The sequence below is a fragment of the Hermetia illucens genome, chromosome 3 (genome assembly GCF_905115235.1).
Source record: "Hermetia illucens chromosome 3, iHerIll2.2.curated.20191125, whole genome shotgun sequence".
NCBI classification, from domain to species: domain Eukaryota; kingdom Metazoa; phylum Arthropoda; class Insecta; order Diptera; family Stratiomyidae; genus Hermetia; species Hermetia illucens.
Window position 1 is genome coordinate 149807432 of NC_051851.1, and position 26478 is coordinate 149833909.

The window sequence follows — 26478 nt, forward strand, 5'->3', positions numbered from 1 at the left end:
CAAACGTAAACTTAATCAGATTTAAATTTCAAATGAGGCACTCACTGATGTATCGCATGAAACCCCAAAGGCCACATATGTATTTCCCTAAGTTGCAAGCCCAACGACAAGAGACCTCACTTTACATTTAATTAACCTTCCCGACTGTCTGTTTCACGAAATTCTAGTGTTCTCCAAAACTATCTCCACATGCAGTAATCAACTAAATTAGATGCTAAATAAAACCGGACACGTTCGAAAGGAAGATTCAAAGCATAAGATACGGAAAAAAATAGATACATATATTTTCGTTGTTTGTACAAGTTTTCATTCACCATCTCTGGTGCTTATGTTGGCCTTCCATGGAAATTTTTTGTTTATTGCAAATGGCAAGCGGTTGGAATATTCGCAAATAAATATAGAACTGCTTATATCAGTCTCCGAAACCTGTTATCAATTAGTTTAATTTGAATTCATGATAATGCCGATGGTGACGCAGGCTTTGATCAGTAACGACGTAAATCAAAACAAGATAATGATATGATTTAGGAGACAGATCACACCTCGAAGTTGAATGTGAAATAAATTAAATTTACATTTATAGGTTTTTCCCATATTATTGGAAGATATTTGATTCTCATAAAATTTATTTCAAAAGATGGCCTCTAAGGCCGTCGATTGCTTCACAAAAATCGTATTTTGAAACCCACCGCTTCCATACGTGTATGCAAACATGTTGCAAGAAAACCAAGTAATATCTTTATCACCTGAAAATTATCGCTCCCCCAAATCAAAACCATAACATTGTAAATTACGAAAACCTATTCTTTCTTGATAATCTCATTAATCTTTATAATCCACGGAACCCAGTACTAACTTGTTTAATTGACCAGAATTGATTGAGACTCACTACTTCGATGATTATTGATACTTTTTCTGAAACAATTGTAAAAAATTTAAGGCCCCATTAAATCGAACGTATTGAGTCAGTATGTTTACGGCCTTAAGACACAACTTCGAAATCGAAATCAGACCTATCAAATCCTAACGCCAATCTAATCTATTTTGCAACACATGTACGTAAGTTTTTATCTGTAAGATATAGGTAAAAAAAAATTGTTGATAATCTTTATCAATCAGATATAAATTTTGTACACAAATTTTTTTTGGCAATTTTCACGAAAATTACTTGAACAATTTGATGATATTTGGCTAAATAGATATATATCTCGGCCTAGTCTGGTTCTTCTATAGATAAATCGCAATGACGACAGGTTTGAAAGTAAATAGTCTTCGATAGCGTGAAATATACCGATTAGCACCGAGAAAAAGTCTTATCAATTTTTAAATTTACGGCTCCAATAATTGAACATTTACTAAAATGACAATACTAGATAAATTGGCGATTTTTTATCAAAAACATACCATCTAGCTTAATAAGTACTGAGGTCCATGATTCACACACAACCTGCTTCTTCGGTTTGACTTTCATCAGAGGTAAACTGATTGGTCACCTAATACGATATTTACGTTTTTATGAATCATTGCCCTCTATCGAATTTAAGAGGTCACCTTAGGATTATTCATAACACACCTTTCATGCGTTTCTAAACCACGCCCCGCGATGTTCCCGTTAGGCCCACTGCAAAAAAGGGATGCATCAGACAAAAAATGCGAAAATAAAGGACGAAATTCAACCTCACTCTTCCACTTTCCACCGCATCTTCTAATGGAACCCGCTTAATATTATGGATAAAGATTGAATTTTCAACCCCATCCAGTGAGGCGGAGGAGAAAGAGAACCTAATGGCCATCAGCCCCCTTAAAAATAGATAAAGTTTGATGTATCAACCCTACCCCATGAGGAAAAAAAGATGGTGCGGATGTGCAGAAGAAAGAGAAGGTGCCCCCCATTCTAATCTTATTGGTCACCCACCCCCCTCCTCGCCATGAACCCATGACGCCTCAAAATAAGGCTATTTTCATCTCAAAACGGTAGGCGCCACAACCGCGCGAGAATAAATGAAGGTATGAAGAAAGAATCAGGACGTCCTCTCACTCCCCATTGAATACTCGTGACCGTCACCTTCTTGAAAAGTTGATGGTAGTTCAAATAGGGAGTATTTCTATATCGTCATCCTAAAATTGGGTTTGTCAACCCCACCTGCGGAAGGAAAGAAGACAAAGAGAGTATATAACATAGATGAAAGAAATGTTCCGGCTTTTCTGCCATCGCCAAAAAAAAACAAAAACCGATCGCCAATGACCGTTATAATTCATCGACGGTGTTTAAAAGGGGGCCCTTCTTCCTTTTTCCTTTCCTACCAGTAGGAGGGGAGGGGAGGCTGTCAAATCATGATATTATAGAAGTTGAAACAACTTTTATTTAAATTTAAATTTATTTACATTAATTTATCTACAAACGAGTTAAAACAAAGCAGGCCCCGGTCTGATTTTCTCCCGCACTTTTATATTTTTTCCATCTAATGGTACCTGCCCCCTTTGACAGTGTTGTGTGGAGAAAATGGTGTGAGTGAAAACTAGTGATCGTTGCGCTATTTACTCGTAGTAGCTAAATGTTAAGCTCCTGTTTGTGAATTCCCCGGGCTACTTAGGAGCATTTCCGAGAATTAGTGGGGCCGCCAGATGGCTCCCTCCAATGCCTTTACCATGCTCGACATTGAAGCGGACCTTTGGTTTGACTCGTTGACCGCTCTTGGCAGTATAGTCTTAGTCTTAGCTCTGGCGGCGTATTAAATACGCTTCTAGGTCTCGTATTAAATACGCTGATTGAAACCTGTTTGTTGAAATTGTTGCCTCCCTGTCAAATAGCTGGATAGTGTAGTGCTTCTCCGAACGCTTCACAACTCTGAAAAGTCCGTCATAAGGTGGTTCCAGAAGTCTATTGACGCCAGCTCGTAGAAAGATGTCCTTACAGGAGGAGAGATCTTTGGGTCAGTAGGTGGTAGTATCTTCTCTCGACGTGGAACGAATGCCTGATAGAACTGTGGGCAAATATCGAATCCATTGCGAATCATCGGACTGAGCCATGATAGCGCTTTTCAGCGATCGATGCCAGCATTAGACACATCCGTTAGCCTGTGGATGGTAGGGCGTGGCTTGGAACTGGACGAGACTATTGAATAAGTTCGCCTCGAATTAACGTCCATGGTCCATTGTAATGCGCTAAGGTACACCGAATTTTACTATCCAGTGGTCATACAATGCCCTGACGCTATTCTAGCTGAAGTTTCTTCGACTGGAATAGCTTCTGCTCAATGTTTGCATCTGTTGATTAAGGTCAGGCAGAACCCTTTTCCCTCGGACGTAGGTCCTTTACCTATTATGGTGGCCTATGGTGCCGAGGTGGACGCGCACGAAACGACTCGCAGAAGTAGTGTTGAGAAAGAGGCTTTCGAGTGGTTCGGAGGCCGGAGTAGCTGAGTTCATGAAGGCTGTCGAGGATACTTCTTCTTAAGTCGACTAGCAGTTAGGACCGTATTTTTGAAGTTGTTTTACACAGAATAGAGGTTACCGTTCCGAGAATGTCTATCCATTGGAGTTGAAGGTTCGAATTAGGCTGTGCGCTGGTTGCATCTCTAGGTAGACTTATTTCTTCCACTCTGGAAAGTGCATCACCGACTGTATTGTTGGTTCCGCTCTAGAGCCTCCTCTCGGTGGTGAACTTGTCAATGTAAATGAGTTGCCTGGTTCTCCTTGGTTCGGTCTTTATCTTCTGGTTGAAGACGAACACTAAAGCTTTGTAGTCTGTGCGGATGGTAAATTGCCCGCTTTCCGCTCGCTGCTAAAAGTGACGTATGGCACTGTAGATAGCCAGAAATTCTCTATCATACGTAGAGTGCTTGCCCTGTGCTTCGTTGAATACCTTTGAATAGAACCCAAGCGGTTGCCAAGTTCCGTTAACTCGTACAGCTTCCATATCGTGATTTGAGGCATCATAGTCTAATTTAAATTTTTACTTTATGTTTTTTAAATGTGGCCCTCTGAAGACCTGATTTGCATTGGTTCAGAGAATCGGAGACTTGTTCTGTGTTTAGCGGCTCCTTTGCGTAGTGGCTGCATGTGGAAGGCATCCTCGGTAGAAGTTTAGCATCCCGAGAAATCTTCGGAGCTGTATTATCGCCCTCGGGCATGTGTAGTCCTGGATTGACCTGTACTTTGCTAGGTAGTGGTAACATTGTAGAATAGGAAGTGGATTTCTAACTGACCAAGATCATTCTCCCAGGGTTGAGGTTGATTCCGTGCTCTGAGAGTTTCTTGAAAACTATCCTGAGGTGCTACTCATGCTCTAAATCGTTTTTTGGGGCAACAAAAAAATCATCCAGGTACGCGAAGACGAAGGGTAGATCACTGAAAATAGAATGAATCGTTGGAAGGTGTGTGCAGCATTCCGAAAGCCAAAACACATTTGAGTTAATTCGAGCAACCCAAATGGCGTTATAATTACTGTGTTAGGTATGTCTGCAGCGGCTATTGGAATCTGGAAGTAAGCTCGTTCCAGATCAAGCTTGAAGAAAATATGTTTGCCATGTAGTCCCACGTTGAAGTCCGCTATGTTCGCCACACCGCACCTGTTAGATACAGTGAGTGCGTTGAGCCGACGACAGTCGCTACAGGGGTGAATAGTGGCAAGACTGAGACAGCTGCCCCCGTGTCGATTAGGTATGTCTCCTTTGTCCATGTATCGTTGATGAAAACCCGGAATGCTGTGCCAGCAGCGGTTTCCGCCATTAAGATTGCTGATTGGAGCTTGACTTTCACCCAGCGTGACATCTGCGTGCTTCTGCGCCAAATTTTTGATGGTAGTAACCGAACCCATCGTACAATTTTGGTTTTGAGCTACTGCGCGTCCTCCCGTTGTTTCGTTGTGGCGTTCTCGATCGTCCTCGGAGCTGTAATTGGGACAATTTTCTGGAGGAGTTTTGCTATTTCCACCTGCAAAGCTTACTCGCGTCGTCAGGTGGCTGCAACAAATTGGCTGACGTACCAACACGGTTGGGCTCCAGCAATAGCTAGAAAGAAGATCCAAGCCAAATCTGACAACGAGCTGGAATGAGAGTCCAACAAAAACACACCAGCTGGGACAACCCAGCGAGTGACAGATGAGGTCAATTCGAACGATGTCGTATCGCTTTCCTCGACGAACCACTCACTGGGTAATCGAAAAGAAGTTCTGAATACTAACTCGGGAAGCGATTCAAGCGGGTTCTCCTTGTCATTGTTTCGCAGGCCAATCAACAGGGTAGACAGTTTGCTTTATCTTCGCAGCACATGAATAAATGTCCATAATAAGGCATGGTACGGGTACGTCCACAGCTTGTTAGGCTTGCTTGTGACCTGTGGAGGGCGGACTCGAACTTTGCTCAAACTGATCGGTGGCAGTAGTGCTCGGTAGAACATAATGAAAAATCCAAACTGAATCAGGCGAACGTAAAAACCTCTCCAGCATAATGCGACAGTACCGAAAAAAAACCGCGCGCATAAAACCGCAAAAAACCTTTCGAGCACAAGCCAAATTCTCTCGGCAAATTGTTGTACATCATGAGGAACTAGTGGTGATACTTGCTGCAGTTGCATCTTTCGCTGAAAATAGGCAACCAGCGGTCAGTTTGCTTTGGTTCAAGAAGAACTCCGACTGCCATAGTGGACGTATCAGTAATTAAGACCAAGGTGTCTGTTTGGCTCATGGTAGGCTAACAATGTGGCACTAATCATGCTTTCGCATAGGATAGCGGAGCCAGTCCAATCGATCGCCTCGTTGTCATTTCTCCTTTGAGTGGGGCTTGCAGATTTGGGGTGAAACGGCGGTAGTAGTTCAGTGTTTCGGGGAACCTTCGGAATTCCTTCCTTTTTACGAGCCAACTGAACATTACCCGATCAAGGGCTGCTTGACAGATGACAATGACCCATCTTAAGCAGGTAGTCAGGGGTAGGTCGACAAGCTCTTTCAGCTACAGGTGGGGAGGTCAACCACTAAACCAAAATTATGGATTATAGACCGGATCACGGTGACCACATGAAATTTCCAAGGCAAATTCCGCTGGAAGCCTACATTTATTGAGCAATTGTTGTGCTGACGTCTTAATCTTAGGTTTAATCCCGGTATCGACAGGGAACAGGTAGCCTGCAGATTTGTCTAGAACATGCAATGCTGATATTTGCTATTGATTCCCGCTGTTGGCAGTCTCGGCATTAGTTTTCCGAAACCTACCTCTTACCACCTATACAGTGGTCTGCACATCTTCAAAATCGCAGATGGTAAAAACAGAATCCGCCTTGACAACGAACGAAAATCTCGGCCAAAGTTAAATTCTTCCAACTCCGAACGGAGAACGGACAATTCCAAGAGTGACTTCGACTGCTTAATAGTTGCTATGTAAGTCACATCACGCGCTTCGTATACTTTCTCCGCTACCAAGGCTAACTGTGTGAGATCCATAACCTACGGCTCTCTTAAGATCTTCTGTCTTCGAGCAGACACCGTAACCAAAGTAATCTCAGGAGCAGCTCAGAAGCTCGGACACTCTCGAAGCACTGCCCTCCCGCAATCTGCACAGAAGCAAAGGAATAGGAGGTTGCTGATCACCGAGTTTGCGACCAGTCAAAAGTTCCTGCGCCTCCCATTTCCTTCGACACAGCAAACGCACTAATCAATCGATCCTTTAACTAATATGGTTGCCAGTTACCCTTGAATGGCGCATAGCTCATCAATCCCCCCCCCTCCTTCCAAAGACTGTTTGCTGCGGTGTGTTTCAGCTCCCTATATCACCTTCCTAGAAGCTCACACTCCTCCTCCTCGGGTGACCTATCCACTGCCACTTCAACTTTCTGATCAACACATTTACGGATAACTGACCTGTTCGCCGCTAAATCGTGCCCCAATGGCACGTCGCAGACAGGTGCTGACGAAGGTGTATGATCATTTTTTGGACTGGAATTAAGCTTGGATACTCTTTGTATTTAGAGGCTGGATATTTTCCTATACTCTAGACCCTTTGCAAAGAATTCAAACTTGCTGTGATTTCGTAAAAAATAGTCTTCAGCAAAAAATATAAATTCTATCTAAAATTTATGATCATCCTTTGATCGTTCGTTGACCTATTATAGAAGAACTTCAGTACACAAAATTTTATAAAAGAAACACCCTTTTTTATGAAGCTCCGTTAAGAAAAAAGACTTTAAAATTCAAACCTCATAATTAAACATGCAAGACTTCTACTAATAGCATCCACCCATTATATCAATCTTTTTTATTCTAATTGTATTATAATTAACGATATTAGAACAAGCTCGTATACGCCTCCGGAATCTAGACGTTGTGAATTATTCAAAAATTCAATTTTGGCGCATAAATCATTTTTTCACCAGTCTGACTCTCATCACTTTCCATATATTCTAAATGACATGAAAAAGAACGTTACAATCGATTGAAATTCAAAAAGCAAATTCTGATCGAGACCCCCAAACAAACCTTGATCGTAGCATTCTGCCAACAGCATTCAGAGCTATTCGCATGTAAATATCTAGATAACGATGAAAAAATACAAATGTTTGATGACTTAAGTCATTTGGCAACTATTAACGTGACATCCACTTACTTAAGGCGAAAAAAAAACTGAGAAAAAAATCTAATAAAAACACAACAGATCTTAAATCTCGCATTAGTTCTACTCCAACTGGTTTTCAATAATGTATTTGTTGATGTCATCATTCGCCTTCGGTTTGAATGAAAATTTCATTCCTGAATACACAAACGTAACGTAAAATGAAGCTTAGACGTTGCTTGTTTGCAAAATGAAAGATCTTGATTATGTACTTCTACAGCTACATATGTAGATACAAGATTCAATGAAATAATTGAGAAATTAATTTGAAAAGTTATTCTTTGAGTGGGAGCCAAGTCAGGCCACAGAACTACAAGAAATGTTTGAAATTACTTTGCAAATTGGATATGAAATAGAATGTTTGGCTTTATTTATGCTAATAACCGCAATCACATACAATAATTGTTTGGTGCATACCCCGCGGGCTTACATATATGGTTCCATCATGTTTTCTTTAATGATCACGTCTAGATGGTTCTGATTTGTTAATTGAAGTTCATCGATTAGATCTCAATTGAAATTGATGATGGATTGTAATTGCCTTGAATCGGGGCTGGTGAAAGTCCATATATTTGTCTGCAATTTCTATATTTCATTAACGAAAAACTTTTTATTTTGTATTTTTTCTTCAAAAAGGATAACTGGCAAAAGCTTTTAATTTCTTGTTTCAATATGAATAAAGAAGCTCGAGCCATGGATAATACATAAATAAACTTTAAACATAAAAAAATGATCATTATCATTTTCTTTTCCTGCTTTCCCTATAAATTTCATGCCCATGCTGTGTACCACCAAATTCACTTTACCTAGCGTTACATCTCAGTAATGAAAAACTTTTATGAATTCATGTATAGTTGGAAAACAGTGTTGCGCCAATGATTGTTGTTTTCAAGCGCAATAAAAACTTTCAGATGATTGCTTGCGAAAAGTACCGCTTATCCTAAGTTTAAAGCGTTCTAGTAAAGTTCTGTAACAAGAATAAAAACTAGATTCCTTCACTTAATATTTTTATTGGTTGCAAATATACATATCTTGGCGACTACTTGTCGTCTTCCTCAGTGCTTAGTTTGGAAAAGAAATGTATTTACACTGATTCTCCTAGGTATCTGGGGGTAATTAAACCCCCATTCACTCTTCCCATGAGTGCGCCTCCTGATGAGTTTGAAAAGCCAGGAGTAACTGCTGCCTTAATCCTTGTTAAGAAGTTCATCTTTCTGTGTTCTATAAACCTTCAAACTTTCCTTATATCCCTTACGTGCTTCACCAATCTTACGTTCTCTCAGGAAACCATGTTGTTATTTTGGACGATATGTTCCGCTACCTTTGATTTGAAGACCGTCAGATACTTTCTTTCATCAACTCTGCATCCTTCAGGTATTTTCCCAGACGTGATTCCACGTTCCTTTTCATTTGCCAGATGTATACTTTTCTGGAATCTGCATGGGAATTTCGTACGTCCAGGACATTTAACCGATTTGAATCAAGGAGTTTGAGCTGGTCTGTACCTACTGCCGAAAATGACGTTCAAACCATGTTTCCCCCAGTTTTGGTTTCAACGAAAAAGAAATTTCGTTGAATTCCAAATATATTCGCCGTCTGGGCTGTCGATCCGGAGTCAAATTGGTGAGTGCTTGCCACTAAATATCCTCTTTTCTTTGCTGACCGAGTTGCTGATGGTCCGATCGGTGTGTCCATTCAATCTTGCGACCTCAAAAATGTTCTTCGTGTCCTTCATCATGTGTTTACTTTGGTTCTTTGGAGATCACGCGGAGGGGGACGGGTAAATGGGGGGAATGAGTTTTTAGAAGGAAGAAGGAGAGTGATCACCTGGAGGCGTAACTCACTTATTCACAGAGATATAATTTATTTACCAAAATCCGCATTTCGGTAACTACACCTTCTTCGGTATGCTTTCAACAGTAAGAACAGTATTAACTATATTCCTTAAAGAAGGTTCATCACTAACACCGCAACAAAAATTTGGAAGATGATCCATCAAATTATAATAGGTAAAAACAAAGGATGTTGACAAAAAATAATTGCACAACCCTATATGAACAGAAAGAAAAGGAAGAAAAAAGATGTAGTTGTCTCCAGTAGGGAGCATACCTCAGATACCGGTTAATAGACACAAGGAAAAGTGTGAGATTTACCAGCTGTTAATTTCGTTCGTAGCGTTTTCTTTGGACCGCATCCCCAGAACTGGAAGCGTATAAACTTACGAAATACAGTAGAATTGAGGCTGTTCTGCAAATTTTTTATTTGGAATCGGGTAGGTAAAGGTAGTGTTGGACGCCGCCGGACTATCACCTAAACACCTCCTCATCATCAGAGAACTAGCCTGGAACTGTTTGACATATTACTTCGAGGCTAGTTCTGCTCTCCCAACCTGGGGAGTCTTCCAGTCGGGGAATGCCTTTCATCAACGAACGGCGAGAATAGGAAGAGAGTTGTTAATACAAAGAACCTTTTGTCGTCCGGTCGCTCCGCCAGTCAAACCCAATTTTCTTCGCAATGAAAAGAAACCGAACGTAATGCGTTGTGTGGTGAAAATCTCTGTGTCTACATAAGATTGTCAACGAAACTTATCCACTGTCCAAGGAGAAACAGGTATGATCAGCGTCGTCCGCCACTCTATTGGAGAACACACAATCAGAAGATCATGCCTCCCAATCTTGTGCAGATAAAACTGAAAGCCTCTATGCTTATTTAGAAGTTGGGTAAAGAAATAGGCAATCTCTCCATTCTTCCGGTTCAGCCATGGATTTAAATTCCCGATGAGCCGCGGAGTCCGTCTGCTCTTGGCTGATTTTCCACTCGATAAGTGTGCGATGACGTCTTTTACGGGCAACTACCTCTCTCAAATCTTCGGTCTTGCGGCTGTATATGGCTTCACGTTACTCAGCAAAGAGGACAACTGGAATCACTCCCGCGATCACCATCCTTTCCTCCTCTCCGCACTGTGGTAAGGCGCTGATGCTACACCTCCTTGCCAAGAGGGTCAATCCATAGCTCTACACCGTAAAGCAGAACGAACTGCGAAACGAAACTTAAAATATGTTGCCTCACTAATACGAAGCAATTACATATGTGACCTCACTAATACGAAGCAAATACAATATTTCCACATTTGTTTCGTTTTGACCTTTTAAGACAAATTTCTTTATTTTAAACCTGTTTTTAGGATACCATTGGTAACTTTATTTAAATCAGGAATCATTCCGCACCTTTCACCTCCTGGTTTGCAACCTTATCCATCTACCATTTCCACTTCCTTCCGCTTTACTTCGCTCGCCAATGGTCGAACTTGGCCTTGTTCTCCTTCTTTAGGAACTGTCACTCTTTTTTTCCTTTAAGTCACCTCCTGATCCTTTTTGTTTGGACGCAGGTTGATGGTAATGCTGTTTAGTAACTATTTAGTGTTTAAGTCGTTTGAAACAAACATGAGACAACCAGTTCCTTTTCCTAGGGAAGACTTTTTTCCCCTTGCGACAACTACCGTAATGGCCAAGAGCAAAGTTGAAGCCGATCGCGATAACAACAGTTACATCACAGAAAAAGAGAAAGGCAAACCACTAAAAGGGACCTTTATAATCAAGCCAAATGATGGGACATCTTTTGCGGAACTCCATCGAGAAATCGTGCCGAACCAGAAGACACTGAATGTCAAATCTATCCCGCAGACTCAAAGTGGTGGTATATCGTTGAGCTACGCGTTTTGCGAGCAGTTCAGAACACACTGGGGACTAACCCCTTCCTTAAAATGAATGATCTGGACTGTCGTGTAGACAAAGAATAGAAAAAAAAGTTATGAACGAGATTACCTAGATCAGATTGACATCGGTCAGTTCGAGAGGATTATAGCCATGGAAAATTTGAAAGCAAGTTCTAGGTTCGGAATACCTTCTTCATGGTAAAGGACTTGAAGCGGTCTTATCCAAGAAGGATAAAAACACCGAATCGAATAGTATCTTCAACGAAGCTCTGAAGTTTGCATTTAGGTACAAGGCAAACTTGTAATCATCATGTTCAACACATCTTTCGGGCAAAAGATGGATCCTTCTGTTAGAAAATTTCCATTCTGGCCCAATTTTCGGCTTTCGAGTAGTTTTTGAAGTGCTGGTCTTGTAAACCGCTTTGCATCGATCGAAACAAATGATAGTCCGAAGGTACCATGTCCGGAGGGTAAAGTGGGTGAGGCAAAACTTCTCAGTCACATTTGTTTGTCTTTCGGCCTATGCAGGTTTAGCGTGCCAAGTTCAACCATTTGCTCCCGTTCAGCTGCCACAGGTTCATTGGGTTGCAGCGACTCAGCACACCTTGCTGGTCTCACCAGATAGACAACATAATCTTGCCAAGGCTCACGGAGAACAGTTCCCTAACCTAGGCCACAATGCGACTGCCAATGGAGGCAGCACAGAAGTTGTTGGTTGTAGGGAAGGTTCGAATTGGATGGGTTGTTTGCCGACTAAAGGAATAGATCTTTCTAAAGAGGTATTTAAAATGCCTGATGTTTAGGCACTTCGCGAAGGCACGCATCAGTTGCATCAATCGATCCGACCGATGTCGAAGGTGTGGGGAAAAAGGACATATTGCCAAGAATTGCAATAGGGACCCCACATGCATTTTGTGCGAGGTTAATACAAATAAACCTCCTAAAAACAGCCTTCAGGATTGTTTCACATGATGCAGCGTTCGTCATCTCGGGAATGATTCCGATTGACATCCTTTCAACTGAGATGATGAACATATATAATACCAGGTCCATCCCTCCTTTATCGTAGGTGAAAAAACCTAAAGGGAGAGATCCATAAGCAGATGGCAATAGCGATGGGACCAATCAGAAAAGGATCATTGGACTTAGGTTGATCCCTTCCATCGGGGAGTGGCTTGAGAGAAAACATGGGGAAATCAATAATAATTTCACCCAGTTTCTCACTGGTCATGGAGGATATCGTCAATACCTGTACAGGCTTAAATTGGACACATCACCTGATTGTCCAAACTGCGGCGGGGTCTCAGAGGACCCCGTATTCGTGGAAGAAAGGAGGAACCTAGAAGAAACTAACTCTAGGTGAAGTACTATCACCAGAAAATTTTATCCGGAAAATGGTACCTCGCCAGGAGGATTGGGATGCGATTGACTCCATAATCGCAGCAATCCAGGATAAACTGCGAAAAGCAGAAGATGTGAGGAAAGCGACCTAGCTAAAATAAGCAAACTCCGCACCGTGATATAGTACCTAACGGTGGTTCCACGGGGTAAGGGGAGTCCCATACTCTGGCGTGCCCAGGCCAAAGTCTTTTGAAAAATCCACCTCCAAAAAAAAAAAGATAGACAACATAAGTGTCTTGCCGTGAATATCTTGTTTTGGTGTCGATGTTGACGTTTCCCTTGGCTTCACTCTTGCTTTTTAAAGTTTTTTGTAAAACAAAAACCTTATTAAAATCGGTTTAATGTCTGCCTGCCTGTTCGTCTGTCTGTCTGTCGCACACATTTTTCTCGGAGACGGTTGCATCGATTCACACCAAATTTCGGTCAAAGTTTGGACAAGTGCACACAAATGTCTTTATAAAAGAAATACACAAAACCTATAACACCTGAAGCGCCCAGTTTTCGCCACAAGGGAGGGAGAACTTTACAACCTACCCTTATTAAAACGCAGATTTTTTAATTGGTAGCCGCTTTCGGTTTCCGGCTTAAACCATGCAAGGGAGGCACTCTAGGACCTTTTGACACCGTTATCAAGGAGCGTGGACATAACTCAGAAAACTGTTGCGCATCTTTTTACCATAACCGAACGTCGCAGCTGGTATATCTGGCCTTATCCCAGGCCCAGATAAGGTTTCGTTAGAAAAGGCATTATGCAATTTAGGGATTGCTGTCTGTTTTTTACCCTTTTTACAAGTAGGGCTGCTTTCAGTCAATTCCTAATTGCCAACCGCATCTTTGGAGTAGTTTTTCACCACACGTTCCACATCTCAAGGCATTAACTTCTCCAATATCTTTAAATTGTCCACTCTCGCTAATGAAGGTAAGAAACATAACGCATCCATCGATACTAATAATAAGCGTTGCCGGAGTTTGAGTGCTTGCCTTTGTTTACCATGGTCTTTGTTTCGATATTCGGAAAGGACGTGATTTATCTACATCAAAATACGACCTAAAATTATTGTCACAACCTTCTTTTGTATGGAAACTTTATATTCTAAACTTGTCACTTATTATGGAAAATCTGTTTGCAAGTAGTAGATATAATCACGATCATGGGGTACGCCGTCCCCATTGAGTCTACTTTAGTTAACTCAGCATTAACTCGGAACGTAAAAACCTCATCCAAGATCATATTCCATATTTGTCAGCGTTCAATGTTTCCTATTTCCGTCATTTCATCACCTTTCAATCACAAAATCCGCCAAAATATTTACTTAATAAGCCGCTTACACAGAGACAATTCATCTTTTTTGATTACCCATTGAAAACGAGCGCAACAAATCAGCATTTCATTCATTACTTAGACGTTCCAAGGTCTCCTTACTGGGTCGAAGCGTAGGCGTCCGCTAAGTGTATCTTTCAATGTATTCCATCTAAACCTAGGTCAGTTTCGAGCATTTACCATAAAAGTTGTTCTAAGCTCATTAACTATTTTTGATCAAGGTTTCTGGGAAAATGACTCCCAAATATTTCTGTGCACTTAGAGATAAATTTTAGGGGCTGACCTAGAAGTCCCAAGAAATTGCTTTATGAAATGAGAATTTTAAAGCTTTCTATCATAAGATACTTAGATACGTTTATGTGATTGGAAGATAGATTGGCTATAAAAGACAAGTAATTGAAATTTCTCCCAGTGCATCTCTTGACGTTTTGTTACGTTCGAAGCAATGCAGATGCACGAAAACTTCACTTTGGAGTTCAGATAAAAGCCGCACTTTTGAGCCATCGAATTGTCTGGTAAATCTTCATAAATTTTAATGATATGCATGCAGGTGTGACCCGATGAATTGTCCCGCATTTAAATTCATTTCGTATTCAGAAGAGGAAATCATTGTCTCCCATTGTTACTAATGTAAAATTATACATTTGGCTTTTTGGATATGAAGAAGTTACCAATCTGCCCATTTATTCGAAAATGTGGTTCGTATGCAATTCAAATAACGTTTTGAATAGTTGATGCGATGGTCAAGTGATAGAGGAGTGCCTACAATGGTATAGGAAACTAGTTTATGTCCATAAAAAGGGTTAATTGTTATTGAAAGCTGAACATGTTTATGGTATATGGAGTTCCATATGGGCTTGATGTCAATCTTAAATTGTGATGTATTACACTTAGATGGATATTTTGTCGAATATGGAGTTGACATAGTTTTTTTTTTGGAATCAATCAAACAGTTTTTTGGTTGATTTGATTGGGAAACCTCTTGAAGTTGTTACGTCATGCTTAGGAGGCACATGTGTAGTCATCTCCCCCTGAAATGTGCGCAATCTATGGTACATGATGCTGAATTTTCATTTCCTCCTCATCAGTACAAGTCCTTCCTTCCTGACCGGAAATGTTCCAGTCCTGGCGCAGTAGTTCCAAGAAACGATCTGAATTCGGAATTTCCATGGCATATGGAATGGTTTTTAAGCCACTGTTTCAAAGAGAAACAAGTCGGGAAACCGGAAGCTGGACGCTTCAGGTACGAAAGGTTTTGTGTATTTCTTAGTACGTAGCACGTAAAATATCCATATATTATGTGAGAGTATCCACTTTCGGGTGATATTGACATTCGTAGTCTTCAATTTTCAAAGAAGCAACAAATTATATCTTTGTTAGTAATAGTGCGATTTCCACCAAACTTGGTAAGATCATGCTCTATATTATAGCCTATACCACTGCAAAATTTCATGGTGCTAGGATGAACTTAAGGGGGGTTTCTAACCTATTACAAAAAATTGTAGTAATATACTATTATTAACTTTATTTAAACAGATATCGGCATGGAAGGTATTTCGGAGCCCAGGCACCATATAGTAGCAGCCTCCTGATTTTTTTCAGATTTTTCGGTTTGGTAGTTTCTGAGAATGACCCCCTTAAAGAAGTGATCACTTTCAACCCCCCGCGCTCCCCACCCTTCCAACGAATGTCAAAACTAAGATGTATCTTTTGAACTTTACTTTGATGCTAACCGACCTGCACTTTTTAAGGTTTTATGGAAAACAAAACCTTATTAAAATCGGTTTACTGTCTGACTGTCTTTTCCTTCCAACGCATAGTGGAAGGTGGAAAGGTTCAAAACCTACCGCTGGCTCCTGCCATACGGTTATATGAGACTTTTACTCACTAAAACCACCTCCTTCTCCTTCGCTTACCCCGCGGGACTGCCATTTCGGTATTACCTCGCAGGGCGGGATCAGTTACGAACTGCCCCTCGTGTCGTTATTTGTAACTTTCCTCCGAAGCTCCTCCTTCCTCAGCAGATTGTGGATCGCCTTCATTAATTTTTCCACCGCCCTCCAAAATGTTTCAGAGGCTGGCATGTGGTCCACGATATTCTCGGGTGTTAACCGTACCCCGGCGTCAATTTCCCCCTCCGCTCTGTGTGCTGCGAACCGCGGGCAGTTAAAAACAACATGTTCCGCATCCTCAGGAATCATCATGTATGTCGGCAATATGGTGAGTCGTCACATTCGAAGTGTTAAAAGTATGCACGGTATCCTCCGTGACCGCTTAGGAATTGAGTTAGGTGGTAACTAACCTCACCGTGCCTTCGTTTGATTCATTTTGAGACATCTGGAATAATCCTGTGTGTCCGCGTCCTTTAGGTGAATCATCCCATCTTTTTTACCATTCTAAAATAGATTCACTTCGTACTAATTGCCGACGATAGGTATATTAGGTCCATCGTCCAAATTGTAACACAATATCCTCTCCCGGAGAAATTCCCTGACCATGTGCGCCAGGTATTTAGGAGAGCCCAGTTTGGCTAAAACCGCAATTATTTTGCTCCATTTTGCCGTGTTAAAGGCATTCTTCACGTCGAGAGTAACTACCGCACAAGATCTACTGCCTTTTCCGCAATTTCCGTCACCGTGCTGATGGCATTGACAGTAGATCTTGCCTTTCGGAATCCGAACTGCTTGTCTTAGAGACCACCCTCCTTTTCTGTGATTGGTACAAGCCTATTGAAGATAACCCGTTCGAAGAGTTTGCCGATGCCGTTTAGCAGACATATAGCCCTATAAGACGAAGGATTACCCAAAGGTTTATTTGGCTTCGGGATTAGCACAAGCTTCTGTTTCCTCCACTTTCCCTGACTCCTGACTCGGTATCGCTCGTTGAGCAAAACAAGTCAGCTCTGCTTTCTTGCACCACCTGCCCCCCATTAGGTCGTGAGCAGTTGCTATGCATGTTCTGCTCCCGCGCCTAGAACGCTCTAAACTGTCTCCCAGAACGCACTCTTCTTGTCAATCTTCGACCCAAGCTTGATAAGTACATGTACCGTCTGTTCGGGTCCGTCCAATGGATTTAATCTGTACCCCAGCATCTTCTGGTTTGTCATTGTTGGTGACAGCTCGAAGAACTCCCGCGAAAGATCTTTCTTTGTTCGGCTTGGTAAGAGTGGCCTTTGGCTGTGCTTTGCCCTTTCTCTTTTCCTCGGGCGCTGATGTTGCCGTCGTAGTTGGCCTTGACTTTGCAGCCGTAGAGTCATTGCCGTCACTATTCAACTTTCGTTGTTGTCGAAGAATTTTTACTTTTTTTCGACGCTGCTTGGTCCGTTTGGTTACCATCTCGCGGAACTCTTCTCGCCGCATTCTTGGCTACAAATCCACGCTGCTTTCCCTCATCTCGATTGTTTGTTCTCCTTCTGGTGGGCCGAGGGTATTGTGTGTTGTGCGACTAGGGGCTGCACTAGCGATGTGTTTTTCTTCAGCTCCTCTTCAGCTATCTTTCAGAAGTTTCACTGGTGAGTGATAGCCTTCTTTCTGTCATTTTTGACATCCATAAATATGTTGTACACGACGATGGTAGCAGCCTTAATTTTCCATAAAACCACCCCATACCTCTTGAATAGCTTTTTTCCTCCACTCTTGTTTTTCTGATGAAGTGCATTTTCTCGGATAGATGATTTGCGTTTCCGCTTGCTTGGAGAGTTCGTCAGTCTTTTTTCCCGACAAAAAAGTATCATGCAGCTCAGAGCTTGCATCTTTTCCTGTGGCCTTTTTTTCGACCTCGAACACGATGGCCTCCATCCTTTTTAGCCGCCAGAACTCTTACCCTACACTATGCCACTCCCTTTTTCACTGCTAGTCGACTTTTCCTTCTGTTTGCGGAAAATTACGACGGTCACTTATTGTTGACCGTCGTAATCTACTGATAGCCGTCGTAACTTTCTGCTTTTTGCAAAGGTATTTATATTAGAATCTCCCATTTCAAGAAGAAGCAATGAGCCTGGTGGATTGCCACTCCTTCTAAAAATGTCGGCTATTGATGGTTGTGTCGTCGTAGTTGTTGTTGACTTGATTTCTTGACACCGGTGTCAAGATCATTAGGATTCGTGGTGGGTTTGTTACATCCTGGCACGTAGAATTCAAATCGCTATCGCTTTTGACAACTTCACTGCTTTCACAAAACACAATTGCAGTATTTGACCACTGTGGAATTGAATGCTGAAACACCAACAACCTGAACCACCGTGGAAACTCCTACTTATTCTGCGAAACCCGGTTAATCACCGGAAAACACTTCTGACCGTCTATGAACGAGAATGTAAAGTCTTAGACAAGACAGTTTATCGCACGCGAGAGGTGTAAAATTAATAAACACGTAAAAAGTAGGCATATTCCCCCCATCAAACAACCACTTCCATAGCACCCACCATGACAACAATGGCCCTTTGCGAGACTGGCATGTTCGCAAGTATTGCCTCACAATCGACAGGTTTACACGGTGGCCTGAGGCAATACCTCTGACAAAAATTACTTCACAATCATGTGCCAGCCCCGAGGAGATAGTGTACGGGGAGGATCTGTGGATCCCCGCCGACCCTATACTTAAGACTAAATAGGGTAAACGACTTCTGCCTACTGCGTCTACTTAAGGACGCCGTTTCAAACTGCAGCCGACTACAGCTTCCCGAGACACGACACCGGAGTTCGAACTCCCCAGGGACCCCAAGACATGATTGCGAGACCTTACTAGGGTGGACGCTTCTCAGACGCTGCCGTCAGCACTATATGAGCGCTCTTTCAAACTCCTGGAGCGACGGGCACACTCCTTCAAGCTCGATGTCCGGGGCGGACCCAAATGGGTCTACTCGTGAAGACTAAAACCATTCACCGAACCGTCAAGTTCGCCCGGTAACACTATTGGCAGAATCACGTCCAGGAGTCCTCCCATGAACCCGCGTGGTTTCAGCTAGAGTTATGTAGTAGCGCAGCGGAGACGCGAACTACACACTACATTACCGTCGCATGGGACGCATCCACCGCCGATGCACTGAACCGGCGTCGACACATCTGGTGGCCTAACACGAGACCCAAGCGGAATTGTGCTTGCTTCCAGTAGACAGTTTCTCCCCAATTGATCCAGTCTGTCGTGAATTGGATGTTTTGAAAATAGATTGCTTCCGGACGATATTATTGTTCAACATACATACGTGCTGAATTTACTCCCACTTCTTTACATTCCTTGAATATATAGCTTTCTTTTCCACATACCCTGTAGCTTTTTGACCTGACACTGCTGGCCATGCATACGCCTATTATATGAGTGAATTTAAGGAATCTGAAAGATTGCTCAAGCTTCCTGCGTCGAAAAAAGACACAGCTTATTCTTAAATTATTAACCGTCGAGAGTAATTCGAGATCTATTTCTGACGGTGAACTGATAGTTCACTATCGTGAAGCCTTTCTGAGCAGTTCATTCCTAACCTGTTTTCTAAGCCGATAGGAATGTACTCCTTTGCTGTGCATCCGTCAATGTCCTTATATTGAATGGCCAACTCTTAATTCAGCCTTTCAATTTGGGTACAGGAGATGTTTTCCACTGTCTTGCCGAGAGATTTCCTCGATAGATTCGGTCTACCAGCATCAAATCCATCTTGAACTTTCAGGGAATATCCGCGTATGTCATATCTTTTTTTTCAGATATTTTTTCCCTACCTTTTCTCAACCTTGTTGCAGGCTTCCGCGCTCCTCTTTAATGGGACTTCCTCCTTAAGCAGAAGTTGAGACTGCTGTTGTTGCTGGCGAAATATTCTGCAAGAACATCCAGAACCCAGAATATCCATTCATTGTCGCCTTGCTCCTCTTTTCGATTTGCCTGCACCTCCTAGGAAGGCCTCACTTGTATTACTGCTCTTCTCTTCCCCTGCGATTTTTAGGTCCCAATGAAATAGACACCGCCGACTTTCTTTGTTTCCACTGGCGCACATCCACACCTTGGTCGGTATTTAACTAAATATAGTCAGCTTGTTATCACGTAGCCACTATCTTTGATCTTCCGGCACATGGAAAGACCTAACTCCGCGCAACAGACGTGAGGTCATTAAAATAAAAAGTGGTTAAAATTCGTCCCCATAGGATCGGGAGGCCAAAAAGGCCACACAGAGAACTGTAAGGTTTCAAGAAATTTACTTATTTCTCGTTCTAACGGAAAGGCGCCAATCGTTAGTTTGATTCATTGCTGGAATCAACTCTGATGGACATCTATACATGCAACTGCGAAAACCTCGCTATATACCCTCCAAATTAGCAACGAATGCACATGAATATTGATTACATCGTGTGTGCCTGTGACAGGAATAATTTAAAATTCCCTTCCACACGCTTAGAGATCCATTGCAGGATATAGGACATATGACTCAGCCACACCAGAAGAAGCCCAGCCGTCGTGATTGTCCCATCCTCATATTCTGCACTCGTACACGCACATCGTCGATATGCACAATTGAATCCTCCTAATCACAACTAGCGAATGATATGTGAAATGTATCTTCGATTCAGTAAGGGAAGTCATCGTCATCATGTTCATGGTCGTCTCAGTTCTTCTATTATCCTCCGTCTGTAATAACAAAGCCCAGCAATAATTTCCAATTCAGTTTGTTTGGAAGTCATAGAAATGCCCCAGAGCGCCTTTTCCTACAATTCTTTTCCTATCATTTACAATTGGATATGGATTGAGTTGGCTGTCGAAGTGTTTATTTTATTCAGTGAACAAATGATGTGTGCAGAGAGCATCTATCCTTGCCTAGAAGCAGTACGATGTCGTTAGATTGAGTGCTGTGGAAGGGCATTAACCACTAAATGGAGCAACCAAGCAACAGCAACACTAAAACGAAAAGAATCTTTTGTGGCTTTCAAGATACACCAGCTCCGAGCTTGGGTTACAATTTGGCTTAACTTGGCCTAGCAGGCAATACGTCGTCGGTCGTTATGGTTTTTATTCCCTCCGCGGACGAGGCATGAATCATCTGATTTGATCTGTTGCAATCTGAGTCGTGGAGACTCAGATGGTCCAAGCTTAGACTCGTAAAAACCCCAAGAAAAGAAACCCAATCGATCTCGACTTATGTGGGGGCCAGTCGTTGCTGGTCAAGAAAGAAATCTTTAGTGCTACTGGATACTTACGCCTATCCGCGCACGCCTCCATCTTCCACTGATTTGAACTATCGTTTTTCAAGCCCGCTCTCTGGGCTCTTTCTCTGCAAAAGACATCATTGTTGATTGTTTCTAATTGCTGGTAATTTAATAAAATGATAAATTATTGAGTTGGCCACTAATGGAACAGCCAATCTTCGGAGCCTTCTGATGAGTGTGAGTTATAATGACCAGTATGGGAGTCATGCTAAATTAGAGGCAATATACAAATGAATGGTGCAGTAATGGAGAAAAACGCTTTTGCGCGCTGGAATAGCTGAGAAATTATCATAGATGATTTCTCCTCTAATATTATGAATATTTTAACGTCCGGTAAAATGGCAATTTGTAAAATGCCACCCAATTACATCCCACAAATGGAATGGCATCAGCCTTTTGCGACTTATAAACATGTCTGGCAAGTGCTTTCTTTTCGCTACAATATTTCCCTGCAATTTCTCCTCTACTTTAGTTGTCTGCTAATTGGCCGATAATACCCTAATTGATGGCACTCAGGATCAATAATCACTTCATTTTCTCGTTTCTAATCCACATCTCTCTAATTGCCCGTTATTGCTTTACCATTTCAGGCACACGTCGTTGCGGCTTTCGAGCAAAGTCTATCCAACATGACCCAACGCCTTCAACAACTAACAGCCACTGCTGAGAGAAAGGATGGTGAACTTACCGACATGCGTCAAACAATTGAACTACTCCGCAAGCAGTCGATTCAAGCTGGTCTTACGACTGCTCACATGCAAAGCATGGGAGTGCAAACCAATTGCCAGACCGCAGATGCTCTGATCCGGCCCCCGCAAATCTCATCGTCCACATCAATTGAAGCCAAGTCCAAATCCCAGCAACCTATCACAGCCAATGGAGGCATAGCTAACATGGGAGCAGGAGGAAATCAAAATGCGGCAGGAATGCAGCGACACCACAGTTCGGATTCTATGTGCTCCCTGAATTCAGTGAGCTCAGGATGTTCCGCTCAGGATAAGAAAAAGAAGAAAGGTTGGCTGAGAAGTTCATTCACTAAAGCTTTCTCGCGAAATGCTAAAATTTCCAAAACAAGTCGCCATATGAGTAGTACGCAGAGTGGTCTAGAACAACAGCACCACCAGCAACAACATCATCATCACCATCACTCGCACGCAGGATCAAACCCTGCACAACTTCCCAGCGACAATGTAGCAGCTCTTCCTCCCCCATCACCAACCAAGAGCCCGCAGAAAGTCGTTCCTATCATTGAAAACGCAAAACCTGTAGATGCCATAGATGTTCAGAACAATCCAATTGTGGAAGACCTCAAAAAACAGCTACGCGAAAAGGATCTTGTCCTCACTGATATCCGACTAGAGGCTTTAAGTTCCGCGTCTCAACTCGAAAACCTAAAAGACACGGTAATGAAAATGCGTGCCGAGATGATAACACTCAAACAAAATAACGAACGGCTACAGAAACTAGTGACCAGTCGATCCTTAGCTGGGAGTGAGGCCTCTTTAGGTAATGCAACCAGCCCTAATGGCTCTATAGGAGAATGTCGACGGTACAGTCTAGCAGATGGAGGAAACAGACCTCCAATGGAACTTCCAAAAAGTCTAGAAGAGGAAGTCGAAGAAGAAAACATCCCTCCAGCACCTGCTCCTGAACCTCCACCTCCACCTTTAAGTCCAACCTCCCACATTGACTTGACACCTCCACCACCTGCCATCGAAGTTCCAAGCCCTACGCATCTACCAAATGCTACAGCCGTCGAGGAAGTAACCGATCATACCGACGGCAAGAAAATTTCTATAGCTGTTTACCTTGGACAGCCTGAATCCTTCCCGAAATATGCCGAAGAAATACTAGAATCGGATAACTACTACTGCTCCAGCAAACATTCGGGCGAGGACCTTGAAGGCGATGATGGAGAATTCGAAGAAGAACGGGACTTGAAACGATTCCCGGATCCAACTTTGAATGAATTCGTGGTGGCGTACACATATATTTCTGGAAAGACTACGTGGCAGAACCTAGATTACATCGTGAGAAAAACCTTCAAGGATTATGTATCAAGAGTCGACCCAGGAACGAATTTAGGACTCAATACAGATTCAATAACGTCTTATCATTTGGGAGAAGCAAAGCGCGGACCAGAAATGGGTTTCCCCGAACTTTTGCCTTGCGGTTATATAGTCGGGAATGTAAGGACTTTATACATTTGTTTGCAAGGAGTCGGCTGTCTAGCATTCGATAGTTTAATCCCGAGAAGCATAGTCCATAGGTATATAAGTCTACTGACCGAGCATAGAAGATTGATCCTATGCGGGCCGAGCGGTACAGGAAAATCGTATCTAGCACGAAAACTAGCTGAATTTCTTGTAGCCAGGTCTGGACGGGGTAACTTATCAGAAGCAATCGCTACTTTCAAGTAAGTTTGAACTTCCCAAGGATCACTAATACATATCCTTTTTCTGAACGAACAATTAATTAATGATTTCCTGTTTCCAGTGTCGATCATAAATCATCCAAAGAGCTACGACAATATCTAGGTCATATAGCCGAGCAAGCTTCAATGTCCAACGGAGCCTCAGAACTTCCATCTGTGATTATTTTAGATAATTTACATCATGCATCCGCACTTGGTGATGTCTTTTCGTCCCTACTGAGTGCCGGACCAGCAGCAAAACTGCCCTGCATTATTGGGACAATGTCACAAGCGACCTGCAATACAACAAATCTACAGTTGCATCATAACTTCCGATGGGTGAGAAAAGGAGCCTAAATTAAAGTCTAGGGTTAAATTAAAATGTCCTTATTTTTAGGTTCTCACCGCCAACCACATGGAGCCCGTAAAAGGTTTCCTGGGGCGCTTCCTGCGAAGACGTCTCTTCACTCTTGAGCTCTCCAGTCACACCCAACAACCCGAATTAAATTCGGTGCTGGCTTGGTTGCCCACCGTCTGGCAACACATTAATCGGTTCCTAGAAAATCATAGCTCAAGTGATGTCACCATCGGTCCAAGACTATTCTTATCCTGCCCACTAGATTTAAAACAATCCCAAGTTTGGTTTACCGACATTTGGAATTATCATTTGGCTCCGTATTTAGTGGAAGCGGTTAGGGAAGGTGTGCAGTTGTATGGTCGACGAGGAGGCGCTTGGAATGATCCATCAACATTTATTCGGGACACGTATCCATGGCCATATGGACCGGATTCAGTTCCGCCTTTGAGGCAGATTAATGCTGAAGATGTTGGTTTGGAAGCAGATGCACCAGGAAATAGTGATAATCAAGATCCATTGGTGAGTTGTTTAATTTTCAATCTATTTGTATTCTAAATTGGAAGCGATTTTTAAAAAACAAATCTTAAAAAAATGATAAATGGTTTAGTTCAACATCCAGTGGTAAAGTTCATGAAGTACGAGAGTCCCATAGTGCGCACTTTCTCCAGTTATATACTTTTGCACTCAGCTCTGCAGTTGTAAAACCGAATCGAAACCGAAATTCTGGTCCAGACCCATCAATAAAAACTTTGAGCATAGCAGAAAAAGCCAGAAAACGGAATTGCATACAGTGCAGGATCAGCGTCCTCAAGAAGACATTGCCATCAGGACATTATCCTACGACTGCTATAGCAGATTTTTAGGGTCGGTGGTACTCTCCCGGCTTAGGGAGCCTTCAAGTTAGATCCTTTCACTAGGGGGAGAGGGGAAAGGAGTAAGGCAGTTGTTAGTTCAATGAGCCCTTTGCCATTCGATCCACTCACCGCCCGAACTCAATCTTCTTCGCAGCAAAAACGACCCTAACGTAATGTACAAAACGACTGTATCCTCCAACGCTCCCCAGCATCTCTCTGACAACGTTGTCTCGAGAGAGTTCTTCTGAATCTACATAAAGCTGCTGACGAAACCCATCCCAAATTCCTCAAGGGAAAAATGCGTGACCAGCGGCGTCCGCCACCCCATTGCAGAACACACAATCAGGGGATCGTGCCTCCCTAGTCTCATGCAGATACGACTAAAAACATCCACGCCCACTTAGATATTGAGTAAGGAAATAGTCAATCTCATCGTGCTTACGATTCAACCACGGATCTAAATTGCTGATGAATCGCGCAGTCCATCCGCCTCATTTTGCCAAGAGAGTTGCCACTCGGTTAGTGTGTTTTGCCGTTCTTTATGCGCAACCACCTATCTTAAGCCTTCTCTTTAGCTGCTGTTAATGACTTTAGGTTCCTTATCAAAGAAGGCAAAGGGGATCACCACTCTCAGTAAAAACCGATTCTTAGATAGCGTGATAGACGGACTCCACTCGCCCGTCGCTGCACTTTGGCAAGGCGCTTACGATACACCTTCTTGTCAAGTGTAGCTCATAGTACCGCGTCGTAGAGCAGACAATATTGCTTTGCCCCCATACAAAGACGTCTCCAGCTAGATACAAGAATATTCGCCATTAGCCGACTTAAGGCCGAGCCTCTAACTGCATCCATGTTCGCTGCTACTTTGAATTGTTCGAAGAACCTCTTCGTCGAGTCTAGCGTTAAACTGAGGTATTTAACCAATGGCGTTGACTGTGTAGTCAACTTGCCGATTAATATGAGACGCGAGGTCACAATTCTCTTTCTGGTCAAGATGACTACTTTTTCCTACGGCTTTTCCTGCGCAAGGCTGAAACAATAAACAATCGTCCACTCGTCGATTCAATATGCCACGTCTGTTTTGCGCCTGTTCCACATAAATTGTAATCCTAGTGAGGCAACGGCTATGATCGTGGGTGTAGTACCCGTTAAAATCGTGCAATGCAACATTGGGCGAATCTTATCGTAATTTCAGCTCATTATTGGCTATCAAGGCAGGGCAGAGAGAAAATCCGGACCAGGGGTAAAAATTATGCGAAAAAACTGGGCGCGGAGTGAAAATATTGCCGGGTTTATACTATCCCTTTTTTCGTTGAAATTTCAGGCAAGGAGGAACAGCCCGCTTGATGGTGTTAAGAAGGGCTTCTTGTCGGACCTGTGCCAAGGCCATCACCCTCTTGTCCGCGGCTCATATTAAATTCTCCAACCATCAATACGGTTTCCAGAAAATGCATAGCACCTCGACGAATTTGGTTCCCATAATTTCCCAGTTTCTGAACGGTTTTAGTCTCCGAACAATTTGGCGCCGAAGCTACAGAATCATTGCCTGAGCACGAAATATTCCTGCCACTGAGCAGAAATATTCCTTCCTCTAAGGACACCTCGAAGGTTTTAGCGAAAAGATTGGG

General features: G+C 42.6%; 1 protein-coding gene across 7 annotated transcripts in view; it reads left to right on the forward strand.

Moving 5' to 3' along the window:
* Nucleotides 1-26478, forward strand: part of LOC119651713 (protein sickie) — a 467977-nt gene that overhangs the window by 435119 nt on the left and 6380 nt on the right. For all 7 annotated transcript variants that reach the window (XM_038055429.1, XM_038055427.1, XM_038055428.1 and 4 more), the window contains 3 exons: nucleotides 21816-23641; nucleotides 23722-23977; nucleotides 24036-24515. In XM_038055429.1, the coding sequence (XP_037911357.1) occupies nucleotides 21816-23641; nucleotides 23722-23977; nucleotides 24036-24515 (2562 nt within the window). The remainder of the gene's footprint in view (nucleotides 1-21815; nucleotides 23642-23721; nucleotides 23978-24035; nucleotides 24516-26478) is intronic.